The 21,248-nt window shown below is 39.0% G+C and overlaps 1 protein-coding gene across 1 annotated transcript in view; it reads right to left on the bottom strand.

Annotated features, from left to right (window-relative positions):
- blnk (B cell linker) overlaps nt 1-21,030 on the bottom strand; it is a 62,663-nt gene extending 41,633 nt beyond the window's left edge. Inside the window, exons 1-2 of the mRNA XM_079560003.1 lie at nt 20,899-21,030; nt 15,994-16,056 (exon numbers count right to left, since the gene is read on the bottom strand). Coding sequence (XP_079416129.1) covers nt 15,994-16,056; nt 20,899-20,967 — 132 coding nt within the window. The 5' untranslated portion in view covers nt 20,968-21,030. The remainder of the gene's footprint in view (nt 1-15,993; nt 16,057-20,898) is intronic.
- Nucleotides 21,031-21,248: the final 218 nt, after the last annotated feature.

Below are 21,248 nucleotides of genomic sequence, written 5' to 3'. Positions count from 1 at the left end.
ATTTATAATAAATGTGTTTTTCATTGACTAAACTCACTAAATCTGCCAGACTACGGGACTATTTTGTGTGGGTTATTAGCCGGTCACTGAAGGCTGGTCTCAGAGCGAGTCATTCTCCGCAGCTATTACGAGGATCTCAGTCAGGCTCAACGACACAACATCAGCACAGAATCACAACACAACAGGACTAACCCGGAAACACTTTTCCCTGGAAGTAAACACCGATATGCGGCACTCGTGGGCAGGAGTTATTTCACTTTTACGCTGTTTAACCCCTTAACTCCCGCCTGAACCGAGCACATTTTCTCCAGTTTGGCGTTACCCCAATCCAAAAGCTTCTGGAAAAAAAGCTGTGAAAATAGCAACAAAACTGAGATGAAAACAATGATGGAAATGTGGCAAAAAAGTGAGAAAACATTGACGAAAAAATGGCAAAAATGTCACAAGAAATTGAAAAAAAATTGATGAAAAAATGACAAAAATGTGACGAAAAAAAGACAAAAAAAATGACAAAAAAGTTACAAAAATGAGTTGAATGCCCAACAAAAAAATGATGGAAAAAAAAATCTGACGTGAGGAAAAAGATCCTCTCGGTTCAGGCGGGAGTCAAGAGGTTAACCTATAGCTAGCTCAACCAGCTCAACTGTTTATGGAAACAGCTGCGGTGGAGTCGCTCACACCTGGGCCCCCCCAACTGAAACTTTTATGTTTGACTTTACTAATCCAGACAAATATGCTTCAATGCAGGATCATTTTATGTACGCCTGAAAATGATGAATAGCCTTAACCGTTTTCAATAGAAATGTAAAGCTCATATGTTATTAACAGCAGCTAACCTAGCTGCTCACTCTCCTCTACAAACATTTTTGTCATTTTTCATCAATTTTATATCAATCTTTTGTCATTTTTTTGTTACATTTTGGTAATTTTTTTGTTAAATTTGTATCACATTTTGTCACATTTTTGTAATTTTTTTGTATTTTTTTTTATCAATTTTTTTGTAATTTTTTTGTATTTTTTTGTAATTTTATGTCAATTTGTTGTCACATTTTTTTGGTCAATTTTTTGTCATTTTTTGTCTTTTTTTGTCACATTTTTTTTCATTTTTTTTGTCAGTTTTTATCACATTTTTGTCACTTTTTTTGTAATTTTATGTCATTTTTTTGGTAATTTTTTGTCAATTTTTTTGTCAATTTTTTGTCATGAAAATGATGAATAGCCTTAACCGTTTTCAATAGAAATGTAAAGCTCGTATGTTATTAACAGTAGCTAACCTAGCTGCTCACTCTCCTCTACAAACATTTAGCAAACGTTTTGTTTTGAAATTAACACAAAATCCATCTCATACGTTCCCGTCAGTCACTAATTACGCCTTTATCTGATTCAGCTGTGTCATGCGTTGCTATGGCGACGCCCACAGCGGAGTGATATCCCGGTGATTTAACTACCGGACTACGTGTGCGGTTACACCAAAATAATGCACCAGCCAATCAGAATCCAGTATTCACCCAGACCATGGTATAATAGTAGTTAGTTAGTTAGTTTGTTAGTTCATTAATGCTAGTCTATTGTTAATCATCCGTGGTGTGTTTTAGATGAAGTTAGTGAAGTGACTGAGGTGAACTCCTTTAAAGGAAGCAGCTCCGAGTCACCTGTGGTTTGTTCACAGCGGCTGCAGAAGCTTCATTCACACTTCAGCAGTTTGAGCATTTCCACCAGACCATCATGTGACGAAAACGTAAAAGGCTTTGTTCTCACACTGTCATATAAAAATAGAGTGTTTTTTGTAAAGTGCAGATCGTCACTCAGGGTGAGAGTCTAACACTTCTGTTCTACATCTCCTTCATTAAGGAAAATCTGCTAAAAAAAAAAAAAAAAAATGTAAGCGGAAGGATTTTAAGGAAGTCAGACATTTAACAACAAGCAAACTTAATTTCAAATGTCAAACCTTTTTTGTCTCGCTTTTTTTTGTCACGGGTTTGCACTCGTGAAGCTGAAGCCACAAAAGGCAAAGCAGAAAAAACAGAACAAAAAGGCACGTTATTCCAGCACAAGCGAGGAGCGAAAACTGCTGAAAAAATAGGCAGAAATGGCAAGAAATGATAATGGAAGTGTCTGGTTTTGCAGCGTTTTGTGGGGTTTAGCTGATTTGTTGCTGTGGGACGTCCCGACCTCCAAAAACATGAGTCGCCCCAACACCTGATCTATGCAATTTCACTGTATTATTGTACAATGACAAATAAAGCACTGACTTACTCACTTGCATCAGTGTTTTGTTCCATTAAAGAGGGGGTATTATGCTTTTTTCAATCTATATCACACTACAATGATGAGCAAACCTTCTGTTGGTCTGTAAATGCAGTAAATTAGAATAACTGCCTTGTATAAAATTGCTCTCTCAAAATGGCTGTAGTGAATGTCTTGAAATAGTCCTCTGTCTCTTTAAAGAGTAACTAAACGTTTTATTTAAAGCTTTATTTTTTCGTAGGATAGTTGGTGCACTCTCATGGCTCATCCTACAAAAATAAAATAAAGATCGCCGCCGGTAGACGACTCGCTCGCTGTCAGTGACAGCGAACAGAGAGAGAGCATCGCACAGTAGCTTTTCTAAGGGATTTATTCCTCTGCACCACCTCAGCCGAAGTGTGAGCATCGCAGGGGTTTGACTCTACTGGTTTGACTCATGAGCTCAATATGAAACCTCCAGAATCTCAAACTATAAGTTAGCATCGTAGTTAAGGCTAAATAATACTGCTCTCCCAAGTGATCTGAATAAAATACCAGTAGAAATATTTATTACGTTGTTTGTTGTAAATGTACGTGTGTGTGTGTGGGCGGGGCCACAGAGGCATGTGTGGGCGGGGCCACAGAGGCACAGAGGCAGAACCACGGGCAGAACTGATGACGTTTTCTGGACGCCGTGGACACACTCTCCTCCAACCGCAAAATATCAAATGTAGTTGATGCGTGAAACCAGTAGGGGCGCTAACCATGCGGTTTTAGACACAAAAGTGAGATTTTGAACAAGTTTGCACCAAATGTCAAAATATTGACTGGGACATGTAGCTAACTCTATTCAGCAACCATTTAGACCGTTTATCAGCAAAAAAAAGTGGATTTGGTGTTTAGTTACTCTTTAAGAACCTCTGAGCCTTTCCGACACGCCCCCTCCACACGCTGTCTGTGGCATCAGTGGGGAGGGGGTTCTGCTGAGGAGCAGTGGTTGGTTACTCGGCTGGTGACGAAAGCTCGGAGGCGTCTCCAGGAGGTGGGGGCGTTCCTAGGAGGACTCAGGCAAACCTGTCCCTAAAATGGCCGCCATCAGAGTTTTTACAGATTACTCAAAAATACGTGAATGTGCCAAGGCAACACTTCAGGCATGTTTTTAATGAGGGAGTGACATAATAACATGAGGTAAAGCTGGATAAAGTCCATTTTGCATAATACCCCCCTTTAAAAGTTGCTTTGCCTGGAATACATCGTGTTCGTGTTCTGGAGCAGTGGTTCTCAAACTGTCCCACCGGTGCCTGAGCGTCTTGAGGGGGCGCTCAGGGTCATCTGCAATTTTAGACTTTACTCATTTCAATCACAGATAATTCCAACAATTTCTTCTTCCCTGATGGCCCGGGCATACTCCGAAATGACTATAGATATACAGACGGCATCTCGTCATAGAAGGGGGCGTGGCTTCGCCGAGGGGGAAAATAGAATGTTTTGGAAACACAATTTTCCGCTCTTTTTAGACATTTTCTGGTGGAATATGAGCTTATTTATCACACTTTTTTGCTGGATTTTCTGCCTTTTTTTTTTGCTGGATTATTGTCATTTTTTGCTGGATTTTTGTAATTTTTTTGCTGGATTTTTGTCTTTTTTCTGCTGGATTTTTGTTATTTTTTGCTGGATTTTTGTCACTTTTTTTCTGGATTTTTGTCACTTTTTTTGCTGGATTTTTGTCACTTTTTTTGCTGGATTTTTGTCACTTTTTGCTGGATTTTTGTCTTTTTTCTGCTGGATTTTTGTCTTTTTTCTGCTGGATTTTTGTCTTTTTTCTGCTGGATTTTTGTCATTTTTTTGCTGGATTCTTGTCTTTTTTCTGCTGGATTTTTGTCCTTTTTTGCTGGATTTTTGTCACTTTTTTGCTGGATTTTCGCCATTTTTTTGCTGGATTTTTGTTGGATTTTTGTCACTTTTTTTGCTGGATTTTTGTCACTTTTTTGCTGGATTTTTGCCATTTTTTGCTGGATTTTTGTCATTTTTTTTGCTGGATTTTTGTCATTTTTTTTGCTGAATTTTTGACATTTTTTGCTGGATTTTTGTCACTTTTTTGCTGGATTTTTGTCACTTTTTTGCTGGATTTTTGTCACTTTTTTGCTGGATTTTTGTCATTTTTTGCTGTTTTTTTTGTCATTTTTTGGCTGTTTTTTTTGTCATTTTTTTGTTGAGTTTTTGTCATTTTTGTCGCTTTTTTGGGTCACTTTTTAGCGCGCTTTTTTGGTTTTTGCATTTACATCCTCATTTTCTTTTTTTCCTTTTTTATCACTGTTTTGAAGAAGCTTTTTGGGTCACTTTTTAGCGCTTTTTTGTTGTGTTTACATCCTCATTTTCTTTTTTTCCTTTTTTATCACTGTTTTGAAGAAGCTTTTAGATTTGGAGAACTTGGAGAACAGGAGAAAACATGTTCCGGTGGGAGTTAAGAGGTTAAAGAAGTTTTTGAATAATTAGAGAAAGTTAACTGTTGTCAAACATGACCATATATGGGCGATCCCAGAGACGCCGTCTGTATCTATACCTGGATTCATCGGGCTTATATTGTGAAAGAGTAGTTCAGGGAGCATGTGCGTCCAGCTCATAACCCGCGTGTGACGTTTGTTTTTGGTCGAGCCGTGTATTCGGGAGTTCTACAATCGATTCTGACCCAGATCTCGCCGACAAGGGCCACCAAAAATGTAAGCATCAGTTGCAGAAAAATAAATGCTTTCTCTTATCATATTAAAGCCTTGTTGCTCCTTTCCCAGCCGGCCTCTCTCCATATTTTATCTTGACGTGAAGTGTGAAACGCATAGCCCTTCATGTGTGCGCCGTCTGTCCTGGTTTTGATATATGAAATGACTTCCTCTGAGCCTGACAGCGTTTGGAATCTGTTCATATCAGTTTTGAATGGTCTACCTGCAGCATTAGAGCTTTATCTCCACAGAACAGCCACTTCTACAGTATGTGCCACATGAAGGAGAGAAATGCTCCATTGATTTAGAGGCTGCTGCTGCCGCTGTGAATAGTCGGGCGATCACAGTGTGTCTCGTGTCTTCATAATGAAACAAACAATTGGATTGCATCAAGATGGAGCAAGAACGGAACATAACAGTCTGCTCGGCTTTGTATCAGGGAGACGTGAGAACATGGAGGATATGAGTTTTTTTTACAGGTTAATCTGTAAAGACGTTATGTATAGCACACTCAGAGGAGGGTAGAGGAGCAATAATATTTACTGAACTATGAGCAAGGCAACCTTTTTGTTTTGGTCTTCATGTATCTGGGCTTATAGAGCTGGGGCTCCCAATTTTTTCCGGATCACGACACAAAATATGAACGCAAACTTGGTGAACGCAACGTAATGATTAAAGATAACATAAAAAAAAAAAAAAACAGAGCAGTCTCCTGGTCACAAGGGACTGTGGGGCCAAATCATGAAGAATTGTAACCTCTTAACTCCCGCCTGAACCGATAGGATCTTTTTCCTCACGTCATCAGATTTTTTTTCCATCATTTTTTTGTTGGGTATTCGACTCATTTTTGTCACATTTTTTGTCATTTTTTCGTCATTTTTTTTTATTTAGTCATTTTTTTTTATTTTGTCATTTTTTTTTATTTTGTCATTTTTTTCTGTCATTTTTTGTCAAATTTTTGTAATTTTTTTGTCACTTTTATCAAATTTTTGTCATTTTTTTTGTCACATTTTTGTCATTTTTGTCAATTTTTTATAATTTTTTTGTCACATTTTTGTCATTTTTTTGTCACATTTTTGTCATTTTTTCGTGACATTTTTGCCACTTTTTCCTAAATTTTTCGTCACTTTTTTGTCAATGTTTTCTCACTTTTTTTGTCACATTTCCATCTTTGTTTGCATCTCAGTTTTGTTACTATTTTCACAGCTTTTTTCCAGAGGCTTTAGGACTGGAGTAAAGCCAAACTGGAGAAAATGTGTTCGGTTCAGGTGGGAGTTAAGGGGTTAAAACACTGACCTGACATTCGAAAACAAAATGAAATTCTCAAATGTGAATATTTCTTCACAGTGTCACAGTAGTGGAAACAGGTTTATTATCTAATACTCTGAGTGCCTGTTTGAACAGGCTTTGGAGCGGCTGTAATGATGCGATATGTAAGATGTGAAAATATCATCACATGTAAAGCTCGGCTGCATCTGCGCTTATTTGAGGGCGAATATATCTTGAACTGCGATAAATTAAATTTGACAGTTTATATCAGTTTTGAAACCTGCTTTTTGATACTTGACTGACTCTGCTTCGAGAAATCTTGTTCCTTTTACAATGATTTCCGGCACAAATTGAGAAGTATTCCTTATTGAGAAAAAACACGCCAACAGTTTTGGTCAGGGTTAGGTTAAAGGGACTATCCGGAGTTTAAAAATATTAAAATTAAGTCTTTTCCTCCCCCTACGTGTAGAATGAGCTCAGACCTGTTCACCACAACTGCCTCTAAAATCCTGCACTGTCACTGAAAACAATGTTACTTCAGGTCCGAATTACCGTCATGCACGAGCTTAAAGGAACAGGCCACCATTTTTACATACTGAGATATGTTCTTACCTTTGCTTCGACGAGTTCTTTAGGACCTGTCTGATCTTCACCCGTGCCTTCAGTCACGTAAACACAGCGCAGACGGCGTTAGCATTTAGCCTCTCCCTCTCTCCTCTATAGCTCCAAAACAGGTCAAGATAGAAGCTACCAAGCTCTTCCACGTTGTCCCTATTTAAATATGGTTACGTGAAGTGTTCCACTACAAAGTATAATTACACAAAATTAAACAATGTGGATTTTCTAAGCGGATAAAAGGGGAACTATATTGTAAGGCGTAATAATACCAGGACTAGTTTGAAATCAGTAATCTTCACTTTACTGTGCGGATGCCAAATTACTCTTTGGTTGAGTTTTTCTCACATTTTTGTCACATTTTTGTTGCGTTTACGTCCTTGTTTTCTTCTCATTTTTTGTGGCTGTTTTGGTGCTCTTTCCCAAGAAGCTTTTTGATTAGGGTAAAGCCAAACTGGAGAAAATGGGATCCGTTCAGATGGGAGTTAAGAGGTTAACATTTTCCATCAAGGCTCAAGAGAGAAGCTCCACAGGCTTTAACCTCTTAACCCAAGCCTTAACAAGCTCGACTGATAAAGTGATGAAAGAGCAAAAAAAAAGTTGGATGTAAACCATGTCTAGACTAAAAAAACACCAAACATAATTGAGAGCCACAGATATAATGTTTCCCTATAACCACATCCAAACATAGAGCTAGTATAGTTCAGAAATACACTTCCTGTTATGAAAAGGAACTTGTGCTGGAAACTGCATGAACCCGCCCACCCCCCAAACAATGGTTAAAAGTAGAATGACCTTTACCGTTAATGTTGAATACAAAGAGCAATAAAGTTATACAATATATTAACCTCTTAACTCCCACCTGAACATGTTTTCTCCAAATTCTCCAAATCTAAAAGTTTCTTCAAAAAAGCGACAAAAAATGAGAAGAAAATGAGGATGTAAACGCAAAAAAAAAAAGCGCTAAAAAGTGACCCAAAAAAGTGACAAAAATGACAAAAACTCAACAAAACGGACATAAAGCAGCAAAAAAAGTAACAAAAGAGCAAAAAATGACAAAAAAAGTGGCAAAAAAGTGGCAAAAGACAAAAAAATCAGCAAAAAAAGACAAAAATCCGGCAAAAAAGTGACAAAAATCCGGCAAAAAAGTGGCAAAAATCCATTCAAAAAAAGACAAAAATCCAGCAAAAAACGACAAAAATCCATCAAAAAAAGTGACAAAAATCCGACAAAAAAGTGACAAAAATCCCGTAAAAAAGTGGCAAAAATCCATCAAAAAAAGACAAAAATCCAGCAAAAAAGTAACAAAAATCCAGCAAAAAAGTGACAAAAATCCAGCAAAAAAAAGACAAAAATCCAGCAAAAAAGTGACAAAAATCCAGCAAAAAAAAGACAAAAATCCAGCCAGAAAGTGACAAAAATCCAGCCAAAAAGTGACAAAAATCCAACAAAAAATGACAAAAATCCAGCAAAAAAACGACAAAAATCCAGCAAAAAACGACAAAAATCCAGCAAAAAAAGTGACAAAAATCCAGCAAAAAATGTGACAAAACAGCAGCAAAAAAGTGAGAAAAATGCATTAAAAAAAGTAGCAAAAGTGCCATAAAAAGTGACAAAAACACATATGGGAAATAAAAAGTGACGGCAATGACAAAGAGGAGAGAATGCCTTTGTTTTTGGCGGGTGGTAAGAGGTTAACTGTATTAGAAAACAACTTAGGTGTGTATTCCCAGTCTCTGTAGAGAAGAAACTCTCCTCCCAAGAATCATGAATCCTTAGCCTTGTGAATGCTCGATCTCACCACCATCACCTAAAGTGAATGAGAAAACTGTCCATAGTGGAGTTCTTTGTGTGACTTGTGTGAGTTTAAATGCCCGAAAACTGCGCCAACAGAAGGTTTGGTCATCATTGTAGTGTGATATAGACTGAAAAAAGCATAATAACCCCTCTTTAATCACAGTTTAGTGTTGCTTTGGTTGGGATCTGCTTTACTGACCAGGTTTACCCTGTTTTTTTTTTAATTCTGAGACTGACTGGATCAACGCCACTCTTTATCAATTACTACACCACCCAATTTGTACTAAAAATGATCCTCAAACCTCCCAACCTTTTCTTATAACTACACTATCATTTTCACTCGTAGCTGATTTCATCCTTATCATTTTAAAACATGTTTTTATTGAATATGTAATTCATTTACTTTTGGCACAACATTTCACTGCGAAGGCATTGAAAACGGTATTAAAAAAGTCCTGCAGCTGCACCTTGTAACCCTTCGCCTCATTCTTAACAATTTCTCGCTCCCGATTCTTCACTCGATTGGATTTATTTGCACGTTTTAACAACTTCGAGCCACTGAGGCCGAGTTTACCGTCGCACCGGCTCCTCGCGCCGCAGTCTGGTGGAAAAACGCACCCTTTGAGAAGCGCTAATCGTAGAGAAAGTTCACAGTTTGTTCCGGACACTTTGTTCCGGATCTCTTGACACTTTGTTCTGATCATTCCACAAATCTGTGCTTTCTGACACTTCACGCGGGGACGACGATTTCACTGCGAGGAACGGAAGTCGCCCATTTACTACCGTAACTTTGCCGAAAATGTCGTTAAACAGCCACATCAAAGCAATGACATCTGCAGCTTTTTACCATCTGAAAAACATGGCTAAGATCAGAGGAATAGTGTCAAAAGCAGACTTAGAGAGACTTATCCAACGGCTGCTCACTGGCCTCTCTAAACGAGCTGTCATAGTTGCAGAACATCCAGAACGCTGCTGCTCGAGTCCTGACAAGAACCAGGAAATACGACCATATTAGTCCAGTGCTCCGGTCTCTGCACTGGCTTCCTGTCACTCAGAGAATAGACTTTAAAACAGCTCTGCTCGTCTACAAGTCTTTCCATGGTTTAGCACCAAAGTCCATCTCTGACATGTTAGAGCCGTATGAACCATCTCGGGCCCTGAGAGCTTCAGGGAGGGGCCTCCTGGTGGTTCCCAGAGTCAGGACTAAACACGGTGAGGCTGCGTTTCAGTTTCATGCAGCTAAAATCTGGAACAGTCTTCACGAGGATGTGAGAGAGGCCTCAACTCTGACAATGTTCAAATCCAGGCTGAAAAGTGACAAAAAATCCAGCAAAAAAAAGACAAAAATCCAGCAAAAAAAAGAAACAAATCCATAAAAAGACAAAAATCCATTAAAAAAAAAACAAAAATCCAGCAAAAAAAGAAAAAATCCATTAAAAAAAAGACAAAAATCCAGCAAAAAAAAGAAACAAATCCATAAAAAGACAAAAATCCATTAAAAAAAAAACAAAAATCCAGCAAAAAAAGAAAAAATCCATTAAAAAAAAGACAAAAATCCAGCAAAAAAAAGAAACAAATCCATAAAAAGACAAAAATCCATTAAAAAAAAAAAAAAAATCCAGCAAAAAAAGAAAAAATCCATTAAAAAAAAGACAAAAATCCAGCAAAAAAGTGACAGAAATCCAGCAAAAAAAAGACAAAAATCCAGCAAAAAAGTGACAAAAATTCAGCAAAAAAAATGACAAAAATCCATAAAAAAAAAAAAAATCCAGCAAAAAAAGTGACAAAAATCCAGCAAAAAATGACAAAAATCCAGCAAAAAATGACAAAAATCCAGCAAAGGCCTCAACTCTGACAATGTTCAAATCCAGGCTGAAAACAGTTCTTTTTGCCGATGCATTTGACTGAAAGTATTTTATCTGCACTCTTGCCTTTTACTGTAATTGATTAATTTTATGTTGATGTCGAGAGGAGAAGGAGCGACAAAAACAGAGGTTCGGTAACTTTGTGTCAACGAGCAAGAAAAAATAGTGCTCAAGACAGAGCGAGTCCAAACAACACTGCAAAAAGTGGATTCTAAGCAAGTAAAACATGTCTTACTTTAAGAAATAAGTTCTAATTTTTTCCCTAAAAAGTAATAATGTCTTGCCGAGCAAAGTTATCTTGAGAAAAAGAAGAAAGAGAAAGAAAAACTTTTTGAATCTTCTTTCTTATTATAAGAAAAACTAAGATCACAACAACTCTTAATGTAAGAACTGATTCTCACAGAGAGATAATACATTCATTCCATTCTTTAAAGTGGGCGGCTCGGTGGCACAGTGGTCAGAGCCTCAGCTTCACAGCTCGAAGGTCCTGGGTTCAATTCCCACCAGGACGGGGCCTTTCTGTGTGGAGTTTGCATGTTCTCCCCGTGTCTGCGTACATTTCCCCTACCACTAAAAACATGTACAATAGGTGATTCTGACCATCAGCCTGGCTCCACATCATGGAGAAGGGTCTCCGGGCAATATTTTCCTTAAATATTAGTATTTATTAAGAACATTTTGCTCAAAAATGTGTGTAATTCAGAACATTTTACTTAAATCAAGCAACATTTAAGTAAAATATCCCACAATTTTTCACTAAATAAGAATGTTTTCCTTAAATTATTCCATTTTCTGAGGACATTTTGCTTAATTCTAGCTATTTATTTGCTTAAATTTAGTGTTTCTTTCTTGTTTTATGATGAGAAAAATATTCTGGAAATAAGAATTCTTAGCAAGAAAAAAATGCTGACCCCATTGGCAGAATTTTTTCCATGCATATAACTGAAAGTATTTTATACACTCTTGCCTCTTACTGTAATTGATCAATTTTATGTTGATGTTTTTATTGATTGTACTTGTTTTTCTTATATTTTACGCTGCTTTGACTGTGAAGCACTTTGAATTGCCTCGTGTATGAATTGTGCTCTACAAATAAACTTGCCTTGCCTTGCCTCGCTCTGACTTTAACGCTGGCGGGTCGGCTGAAGAGTCCGCCTTCAACTTATAACTCAAGTCTCAACAAAATCGCCTCGTTCCTTTCTGAAGTACGTTGAGTTAGCCGAGGCCGTTTAGTATTTTCCCCGTCGCGTCAAAATCCTTGCGCTAAATCATTTATCACTCGGAGTCCTCGTCGGGTGTATTTTGGAGGAGATAAGCTCGCAGGGACATAAGCAGAGTGGCTCAGTGATGCAGCGCCGCTCTGAAAATGAAAAGGACGGGGGTCAGTGGTGAGTGAATAGCACAGTAGATTACTTTAGAGTGAGATGGAAGTGTTGGAAATGGGTTATTTGTACAGCCTGCTTTGGAAAAGGTTGCGCTTATACACTGGCGTAATATCTCGCTCTCCTCAATGTTTAAGGAGGTAACTTTTGCTTTCAGATGCCAGAGTTTTGTTTTGATCATCGGCAAAATACGGAAAGTACCTCCCAGGGGCGGGACCGGGACTGGAAAACCAGCCCTGGACTCTGGTCAGCCTAACCCAAATGAGCGTAAATGTGACACTTCCACAAATACATATGTTAACCTCTGACCCCCCGCCTTAACCGAGAGCATTTTCTCCAGCTCGGCTTTGCCCAAATCTAAAAGCTTCTTGACTGGAGAGCAACACTGTGACGCCTCATTTGAAAGCTCAAATCTAGAAAAGTGATGGTAGCTTTTTGTCACGTTGTCGCTGTATTTTTGTCATGTTTTTGTTGCTTTTTCATTTCTTTATTGTGGTTTTTTTGGCGTGTTTTCGTCACTTTTTTGTCACTTTTTCGTTGTGTTTGCGTCTCTTGTTTTTCGTTTTTTTTTTCATTGCTTTGTCGTCACGTTTTCGTCACATTTCGTTGTGTTTTTGGCACTTTTTTGTTGCTTATCCAGCACATTTTTGTTTTTGGATGCTTTTCTTTTAACCTCTTAAAGGTCCTATATCAAGCAAAATCGACTTTTTGGAGCTTTTAGCCATGTTGTTGTGCTATTTCCTTATCAAAAACACCCCCAGAGTGGTTTGTGGCTTCATTCACGCAGCTCTCAGTAATCCTCCTGAATCCTGCTCTCTGAGGCTCCGCCCTCTCCTGGTGAACGACTGAGTGTTCAGTTGTGTCGTAACAGCGGAACGGAAGTGCTCCACGTCTGTAATGTAATGTCTTAATTCTATGCTTACAAACGGATTTTAATTTGTAAAACAGCTTTTCATTATTTCTGTCGTAAGAGAGAAACAAAGAGTAAAAAATAAAATAAAAAAAATAATTAAAAAAATAAAAAAGGAAAAAGGGATGTGCCCGAGGTGCTTCCAGGTCAGCTGTGGCCAAAACAAACACATCGAGTCTGAACAGATCAGTCATGTTTGCGCTGCAGCTGTGAAGATGGAGCTCGTTACCTACTCTGAACACCTGTTTTTTATTCTTAACTAACGATCATGTCACGGAAAAAAAGAAGCGGGACGGGAGTTTATTCAACCTTTTTCAGGAAGAGGCCACTCAGCTGTTTTTTTCTCCGGGATTCAGCGACTTTCACCAAAATATTGTTTTTCTGTGACTGTCTCTGATGGATGTTTGGTGAACCTTCGCCAGAATCAAAGTGGATTAACTTTTATAACCAACGCGAGTCCCATAATGTAAACAGCGATGGAGCAGAGGGTGAGTCAATCCAAACGCGGGTTAGCTTGTGTGTTAGCATATTAGCTTGTGTGTTAGCATATTAGCTTGTGTGTTAGCCATTTATGAAGCTGTGTTGCAGATGTCAACTCTGTATAACTGCATCGTGAAGTAACTTCACTTATTGCTGTTTATTTATATTACGGTAAAGTTGTATGTGCGGAGAGAGGGGGCGGAGTTAACTGAATCGAAGCGTTTTGTCTTCCGGGTTTGAAAAATACCTCCAGAAAACACTTATATTTATCACAAAAATGAGTGCTCAATAGTGGTAGATGTACAATATATCATATAAATGCCTATACTTAACTTTGGAATGGCTAAAATAGAATGATATAGGACCTTTAACTCCCGCCTGAACCGAGAGCATTTTCTCCAGTTCAGCTTTACCCAAATCCTGTAGGCCAGTGTAACACCTCATTTGAAAGATCTACAAAACTAAATTGATCTTTTTCCTCACGTCATCAGATTTTTTTTCACCACTTTTTTTGTTGGGCAGTCGTCTCTTTTTTCACTTTTTCGTGACTATTTTTTCACTTTTTCGTCAAATTTTTCGTTTTTTTTTGGTAAATTTTTTTGTCACTTTTTCGTCAAATTACTTGCATTTTTTTAACCAAATTCTTACCACTTTTTTGTCCATTTTTTCTCAATTTTTCGTCAAATTTTTCTCACTTTTTTGTCAATTTTTTTGACATTTTTTCTCACTTTTTTCACATTTTCATCCTTGTTTTCATCTCAGTTTTGTTGCTATTTTCACACCTTTTTTCCAGAAGTTTTTGGATTGGGGTAAAGCTGGAGAAAATGTGCTCGGTTCAGCCAGGAGTTAAGGGGTTAAGCTTTTAGATTTGGGTAAAGCTCGGTTTCGCCCGGGGGTAAGGGTATGGTAAAGTGAGAGGCCAGACCGGTGGCCCTGCTCTTCCAGAATGGACATATGGCCAGTCCGCCCCTGGTACCTCCTGATACATGACTATAAGTTACACAACACAAACTGAACCAAAGTCATCTGCAATTTTTCTTTTCATTTTTCATTTTAGCTATAACAGAGGCCGACCGACATGGGTTTTTCTAAGGCCGATGCCGATATTTTGGGATGTTAATTGGCTGATGCCGATATGCTCGGCCGATATTTTTGGAGGATTTTTCCAAATGTCTGGTCTATAATCTTGTAAAAACAAATACTTGGCCGCTCCAGCAGGGGACGATTTTATTTTATTACTTTAGGTCAGTAGTTCTCAACCTTTTGGAGCCGCGACCCCCATTATAACAGGTAAAGGGGTTCTTGACCCCCCGCCCAGGTCACACCGTGAGAAATAGGAACATTAGCCAACATAATTCTAAAAAAAGAGGGGGTATTATGCAAAATCGACTTTTTCAAACTTTCATCATGTTATTATGTGTATGATATCGTCCATTTCTCATTATAAGCATTTTTTTAAAGACATTTATATAGCCCATATATATGCTACATATTACTATGTATGTTAGGAAAATGTGAGATTGCAGATAAATGAATCTAAACTAAACATGATTTGAACAGAGTCACGGACACGACTTTTGCAAAATAAATGTGTTAAAACTCGTGCGTAAAAGTGTGAGAGGAGAACGGCTTATTCAGAGCGTGAACTCCAAGGCTCTTATCACACTAATACAAATGTAAATCGGAGCTTATTATTTGCATTTTCTCAGTTTTAACGTAATGTTTAAGAAACAGTGGGTGAACGGGACAATATTTAGAAGTTTGCGTCGTAGCCACGTTTTTGAAGCCGCTCCACGCGCCGCCCGGTCCGTGAGTTCGTAACCTCTTAACTCCTGCACCGCCTTTCTCTCTCCTCTCTCTTTCCTCTCTCGGTCCTTCGTGAGAATAATCTAAACCCGTGCGTGCCCATGCTAGCTCCGATGTGAGAGCCATCTCGTCATTTTAAAACGGTTTAAGTTTCCGTACGCAGCAAAGCAAAGCAAAACCACGCGCTGTTAAACTCTGAGCTGCAGAGAGAGATAGAGAGAGAGAGCTCCGCGGGTCATGTAATGAACCACGCCTCAGCCTTTAGCGCCACATGCAAGATCGCGCGTGCACCACGTTGCGTTTAGAGTTGCGCACGGACTGCGCCGGTCACAAGATCTGGCCCTATTTGTTTGGACCACATTTAGCTTTGATTACAGCTGTGGCTTTGTTTCAAGATCCACTGTTACGTTATTTCCCCCCCCAAGACCTTGCATGCATTGATGATGGGAGAGTGTGACCGCTGCACAAAGCCTTTTCCAGCACATCCCAAAGATTCTAGGTGGGGTAGGGACCCAAATGATTATACTGAAGTGAAAGTGTTTCAGTAGTGAGATAAATTATCGAAAAAACATTGTGAAAATCCAAATATTTCTAAAGAAAAATGGCAAAATGGCTATTTCCTGAAGCTTCTGCCAAGTCACTATTTATTTAAGTGCAGATATGAGTCATTTTTTAATATATATTTGTTCTAAAGTTGACCCGGAAACAGTTTTTTTGACCCGGGGATAAAGCAGAAGTTCAGACAGATTTAGTCACTACAGAAAATGTGTCAAGAATTTATTCATCAGAACAGGAAGTGATGTCAGCGCGACCACATGAACCAATCAGCTTTCACTTCCTCAACTTTCCTCTGGGTGTCAAGACACTCCTCACACCGACAGTAAATCCCCAGAAACAAGTGCACGACCTGGACTTATGAAACTCACCAGAAACCGATGTCCGTGAATGTGGTATCTGTTGACAGTGACGGCGCATTCGTACATTTTCATCTGTGGAGACAAAACGTTCCAGTAAAAGGGATGAAAGTAGAAGAAACATTCGTGAAATAAAATATTTCATCATCGTTTGGATTTCCTCATATCATTTATGGTCTGTGCTTTCTTCATATGGAGAACAAACATGAAGCAGAGAGCCTTGATTAACCTCTTACCACCCGCCAAAACCGAATCCATTCTCTCCTCTTTGCCATTGTCGTCACTTTTTTGTTTTTGTCACTTTTTTATTACTTTTTTGCTGCTCTTTTGTCACTTTTTTGTTGAGTTTTGTCTTTTTTTGCTGAATTTGTATCACTTTTTTCTGCTGGATTTTTGTCATAATTTTTTGCTGGATTTATGTAATTTTTTTTGCTGTTTTTATGTCTTTTTTGCTGAATTTTTATAACTTTTTTTCTGGATTTTTGTCTTTTTTTCTGGATTTTTGTCATTATTTTTTGCTGGATTTTTGTCTTTTTTCTGCTGGATTTTTGTCATTTTTTTGCTGTTTTTATGTCCTTTTTGCTGAATTTTTATCACTTTTTTTCCGGATTTTTGTCTTTTTTTCTGGATTTTTGTCATTATTTTTTTCTGGATTTTTGTCATTTTTTTGCTGTTTTTATGTCTTTTTTGCTGAATTTTCATCACTTTTTTTCTGGATTTTTGTCTTTTTTTCTGGATTTTTGTCATTATTTTTTGCAGGATTTTTGTCATTTTTTTGCTGTTTTTATGTCTTTTTTGCTGAATTTTTGTATTTTTTTGCTGTTATGTCTTTTTTGCTGGATTTTTGTTGCTTTTTGTTGCTCTTTTGTCACAATTCTGTTGAGTTTTTGTCGCTTTTTTTGGCAACTTTTTAGCGTTTTTTGTTGCGTTTACATCCTCATTTTCTTCTCGTTTTTAGCCTCTGTTTTGCAGAAGCTTTTAGATTTGGAGAATTTGGAGAAAACACGTTCAGGTGGGAGTTAAGAGGTTAACATGATTATAATAAATATTATAAATGTAGAGTTGACTCGGTTAATCTTAGATTTAGTCGACGAAATTTACATGCAGTTTTATTTATATTTTCCTGGGAACTTCCACTTTAACGTGGTGGAGGGTTTTGAGCACCCGAATGATCCTGAGAGCTCTGTTGTCGGGAGCTTCGTGCCCCTGGTAGCACGGTAGCGCAGCAGTTAGTGCTGTCGCTTCACAGCTAGAAGGTCCGGGTTCGATTCCCACCAGGGACGGGGCCTTTCTGTGTGGAGTTTATGGCTGTTTCTCAATTGCGAGGATCCGTCCTCCGTTTGGCCACTTCGTTGACGTCCTCGGTGGCGGCTCCTCCAAAACGGAGCGGAGTGTCCTCTCCCCGCCGCCTTTGAGCTCAAATGGAGCGGCTGCGTCAGGTCACGTGTCAATCTATGCTCATTAAAACAACTGTTTTATGAATAACAGAGGCCAGGAAACTGTTTATGTGGAACACAACTTTTTTAAAGTGAGTTCAAACTAATAAAGTTTTGCGAGAAAAGAAAAAAGAAACTATGCTGCAGTGCATCATGGGTAATTTCAGCTCTCCGAGGCAGCGGAGGATCCACAGCTGTATCCTTCGTAAATGAGCCAAACGGAGGAGTGGAGCTGCGAGGGGGCGAGTGGTCCAGGTGAAATGGAACCACTTGGCGGCGCCGTGATGACGCGAATGACGTCCGAAGTGGTCGAGACGCCAAGGATCCTGGCAATTGGGAAACAGCCAAAATGTTCTCCCCGTGTCTGCGTAGGTTTCCTCTGGGTTCTCCGGTTTCCCCTACTGAAAACATGCACAATAGGCCAGGATGAATGATGTGTGTGAGTGTATGGTGGTGTCAGAGGGTCCGTTGGCGCAGACGTGTGTAGTCGCGAAAGCGCTTCTGACAGTCTCCCCCAGGGGAAACTGAAGCTACAAACGTAGCTTTCCACCACCGAGTATGGAGTGAACGTACAATTGTCTCATGTAAAGCGCTTTGTGACAATGTCTGTGAAAGGCGCTATATAAATAAAAATCTTCTTCTTCTTCTTCTCCCAGGCCAAACAGGTCCTAGTTGACGGGTCAGACAGAGAGCGGTTCAGAAGCCCTTCATGAGAGAGAGACCAATCGAGAGGTGGTGGGTCCTGTGGACCCACCACCTGCAGGAGGAGCCACAGGGGGCTGGTGCAATGTGATTTTGGGCAGCTCCAAAATGGATGGAGGAATATTTTGTCTTGACTGAAATGACATTTTCCTTTAAAGGAATAGGCCACCGTTTTTCCATACTGAGATATGTTCTTACCTTAGCTTTGACGAGTTCTTTAGGACCTGTCTGATCTTCACCCGTGCCTTCAGTCACGTAAACACAGCGCAGACGGCGTTAGCATTTAGCCTCTCCCTCTCTCCACTATAGCTCCAAAACAGGTCAAGATAGAAGCTACCGAGCTCTTCCACGTTTTCCCTATTTAAATATGGTTACGTGAAGTGTTACACTACAAAGTATAATTACACAAAATTAAACAATGTGGATTTTCTAAGCGGATAATAATTTTGTGTAATTATACTTTGTAGTGGAACACTTCACGTAACCATATTTAAATAGGGAAAACGTGGAAGAGCTTGGTAGCTTCTATCTTGACCTTTTTTGGAGCTTTAGTGGAGAGGGGGAGAGGCTAAATGCTAACGCCGTCTGCGCTGTGTTTACGTGACTGAAGGCACGGGTGAAGATCAGACAGGTCCTAAAGAACTCGTCAAAGCTCAGGTAAGAACATATCTCAGTATGTAAAAACGGTGGCCTATTCCTTTAAAAGACTAAGACAAACATGAAATAAAAATGTATTGTAAAAATGAACACTGCTTGTAAGGAAGACGAACAATCTTCCATCCATCCATTTTCTTCTGCTTTATCCAGGGCCGGGTCGCAGAGGCAGCAGACTCAGCAGAGATGCCCAGACTTCCCGATCCATGCACACCTCCTCCAGCTGTTCTGGAGGGACCCTGAGGCGACACCAGGCCAGCTCAGAGACATAGTCCCTCCAGTGTGTCCTGGGTCTTCCACATGGCCTCCTCCCAATAGGACATGCCTGGAACACATCCTGAGGGAGGCGACCAGGAGGCATGGCTGCGGCTACAATATTAAGTCCATAAAAGTAATGAACAGAACCGGTGACAAAGGGCAGCCCTGGCGGAGACCAACACGCACCGGGAACAGGCCTGACTTAAGGCCGGCAATCAGACCAAGCTCCTGCTGCGTCATACAAGGAACCCTCGAACAACCGATGAAGGGTAGAGCTGGTCCAGTGACCGGGACGAAATGGATGGATGGATGGATGGATGGATGGATGGATGGATGGATGGATGGATGGATGGATCTTCCCTCAATCTGACAAAATGTGTGCAATGACGAATCAAGAAATAAGCATATTCTCAAAATGTAAATATTTTAGCTTGATTACCGACCTTGGAGTAGACAAGTAACGCAATCTGCCAACGGAAGCACTTTCAATACAGAAATATGACAAATATCTTGTGCCTAAGATAAGATTAACCTCTTACCACCCGCCTAAACCAAATGCAGTCTGTCCTCTTTTGGCTGTGTAACACCTCAATTGAAAGCTAAGACCCACGAAACTGAGCTTTTTCCTCGCGTTGTTGCAGTGTTGTGTCACCTTTTGTATGTTTTTTTTCATTTTTGTCACATTTTTGTAGAAGTTTTGTCACATTTTTGTTGAATTTTTGTCACATTTGTGTTGATTTTTTGTCACATTTTTGTTGAATTTTTGTTGAATTTTTGTTGAATTTTTGTTGAATTTTTGTTGAATTTTTGTTGAATTTTGTTGATTTTTTATCACATTTTTGTTGATTTTTTATCACATTTTTGTTGATTTTTTGTTGAATTTTTGTTGAATTTTTGTTGAATTTTTGTTGAATTTTTGTTGATTTTTTATCACATTTTTGTTGATTTTTTGTTGAATTTTTGTTGAATTTTTGTCACATTTTTGTTGATTTTTTATCACATTTTTGTTGATTTTTTTGTTGAATTTTTGTCACATTTTTGTTGATTTTTTGTTGATTTTTTGTTGAATTTTTGTTGAATTTTTGTTGATTTTTTATCACATTTTTGTTAATTTTTTTGTTTAATTTTTGTCACATTTTTGTCACATTTTTGTTGATTTTTTATCACATTTTTGTTGAATTATTGTCACTCTTTGGTTGAGTTTTTGTCGCGTTTTTGTTGCGTTTACATCCTTGTTTTCTTCTCATTTTTTGTGGCTATTTCGGTGCTTTTTTCCCAAGAAGCTTTTTGATTCGGGTAAAGCCAAACTGGAGAAAATGTGATCCGTTCAGGTGGGAGTTAAGAGGTTAAGGGCCTGATTTCCTAAGTGTTTGCTCATGTGCCAATTAGAGCAGGTGCTGTTGTGTTTTTTGCCAATAATAAACGCTGAACGAGCACAGGGCAAACTCATTGATACCAGATTGGCGACAGTAATAACATGCACAGCTTCTATTGATAAATCGGGCGCAACAAGCAATAAAATCACATGTCTAATTGTAGGTAATACTTTTCGCATCGGGCTTAATAAAAAAAACTTTCTCGCACTTTATTTCACCTAATTGTACTGTATGTTTTATTCCCCTTCAAGTCCGTTTCCTTTTTCTAGAAATTGACTAAAATCTTGTCAATGAAAAAAGACCTAATAAACTAAAGAATTATAATAAGTGCTGCGTTGTTGTAGCTTGGAATGAGTTTTGACCATGACATGCCTCTTCTTTGATCCCTGAATCGAAGAACGATCGAAACAGACCTTGATCCTACGTTTACAGTAGACGAGAGAAGAACTTTCACACTGTACAAATCTGCTGTTACTCTTTTCACTTCTCACCTGGTACATGAGGGCGGCCACCTCTCCGTGATCCCAGCCCTCCACCTCTTCTCTGGTCGGCAGGTCCATCTTCCCGGGAACCGAGATCCAAGCACCGAGATCAGTGGAAAGTCCAGAGACAATGCCTTCAAATCCCGAAGTCTGTGATCAAAACCAATGTACAAGTTCACCTCCAATTCATCATTTAAGCTCAGATCCAGAGTCTAGTCCGTGTCATGAAGACCCAAGTCCAAAATCTCACAAGGTCAAGACAGAAGCAGCACGTCCTTTCCGTTACAGTCTTGTGAAAATATGAACTGCATCTTCCGACGACAGAGGTGTTTGCTCACATCCTTGTTCTGACTTCGATT

Source organism: Gobius niger (assembly GCF_951799975.1).
Source record: "Gobius niger genome assembly, chromosome: 7".
In the NCBI taxonomy this organism is placed as follows: domain Eukaryota; kingdom Metazoa; phylum Chordata; class Actinopteri; order Gobiiformes; family Gobiidae; genus Gobius; species Gobius niger.
Note: the sequence above shows the minus strand (reverse complement) of the source record. Positions and strands in the feature narration are given on the sequence as shown.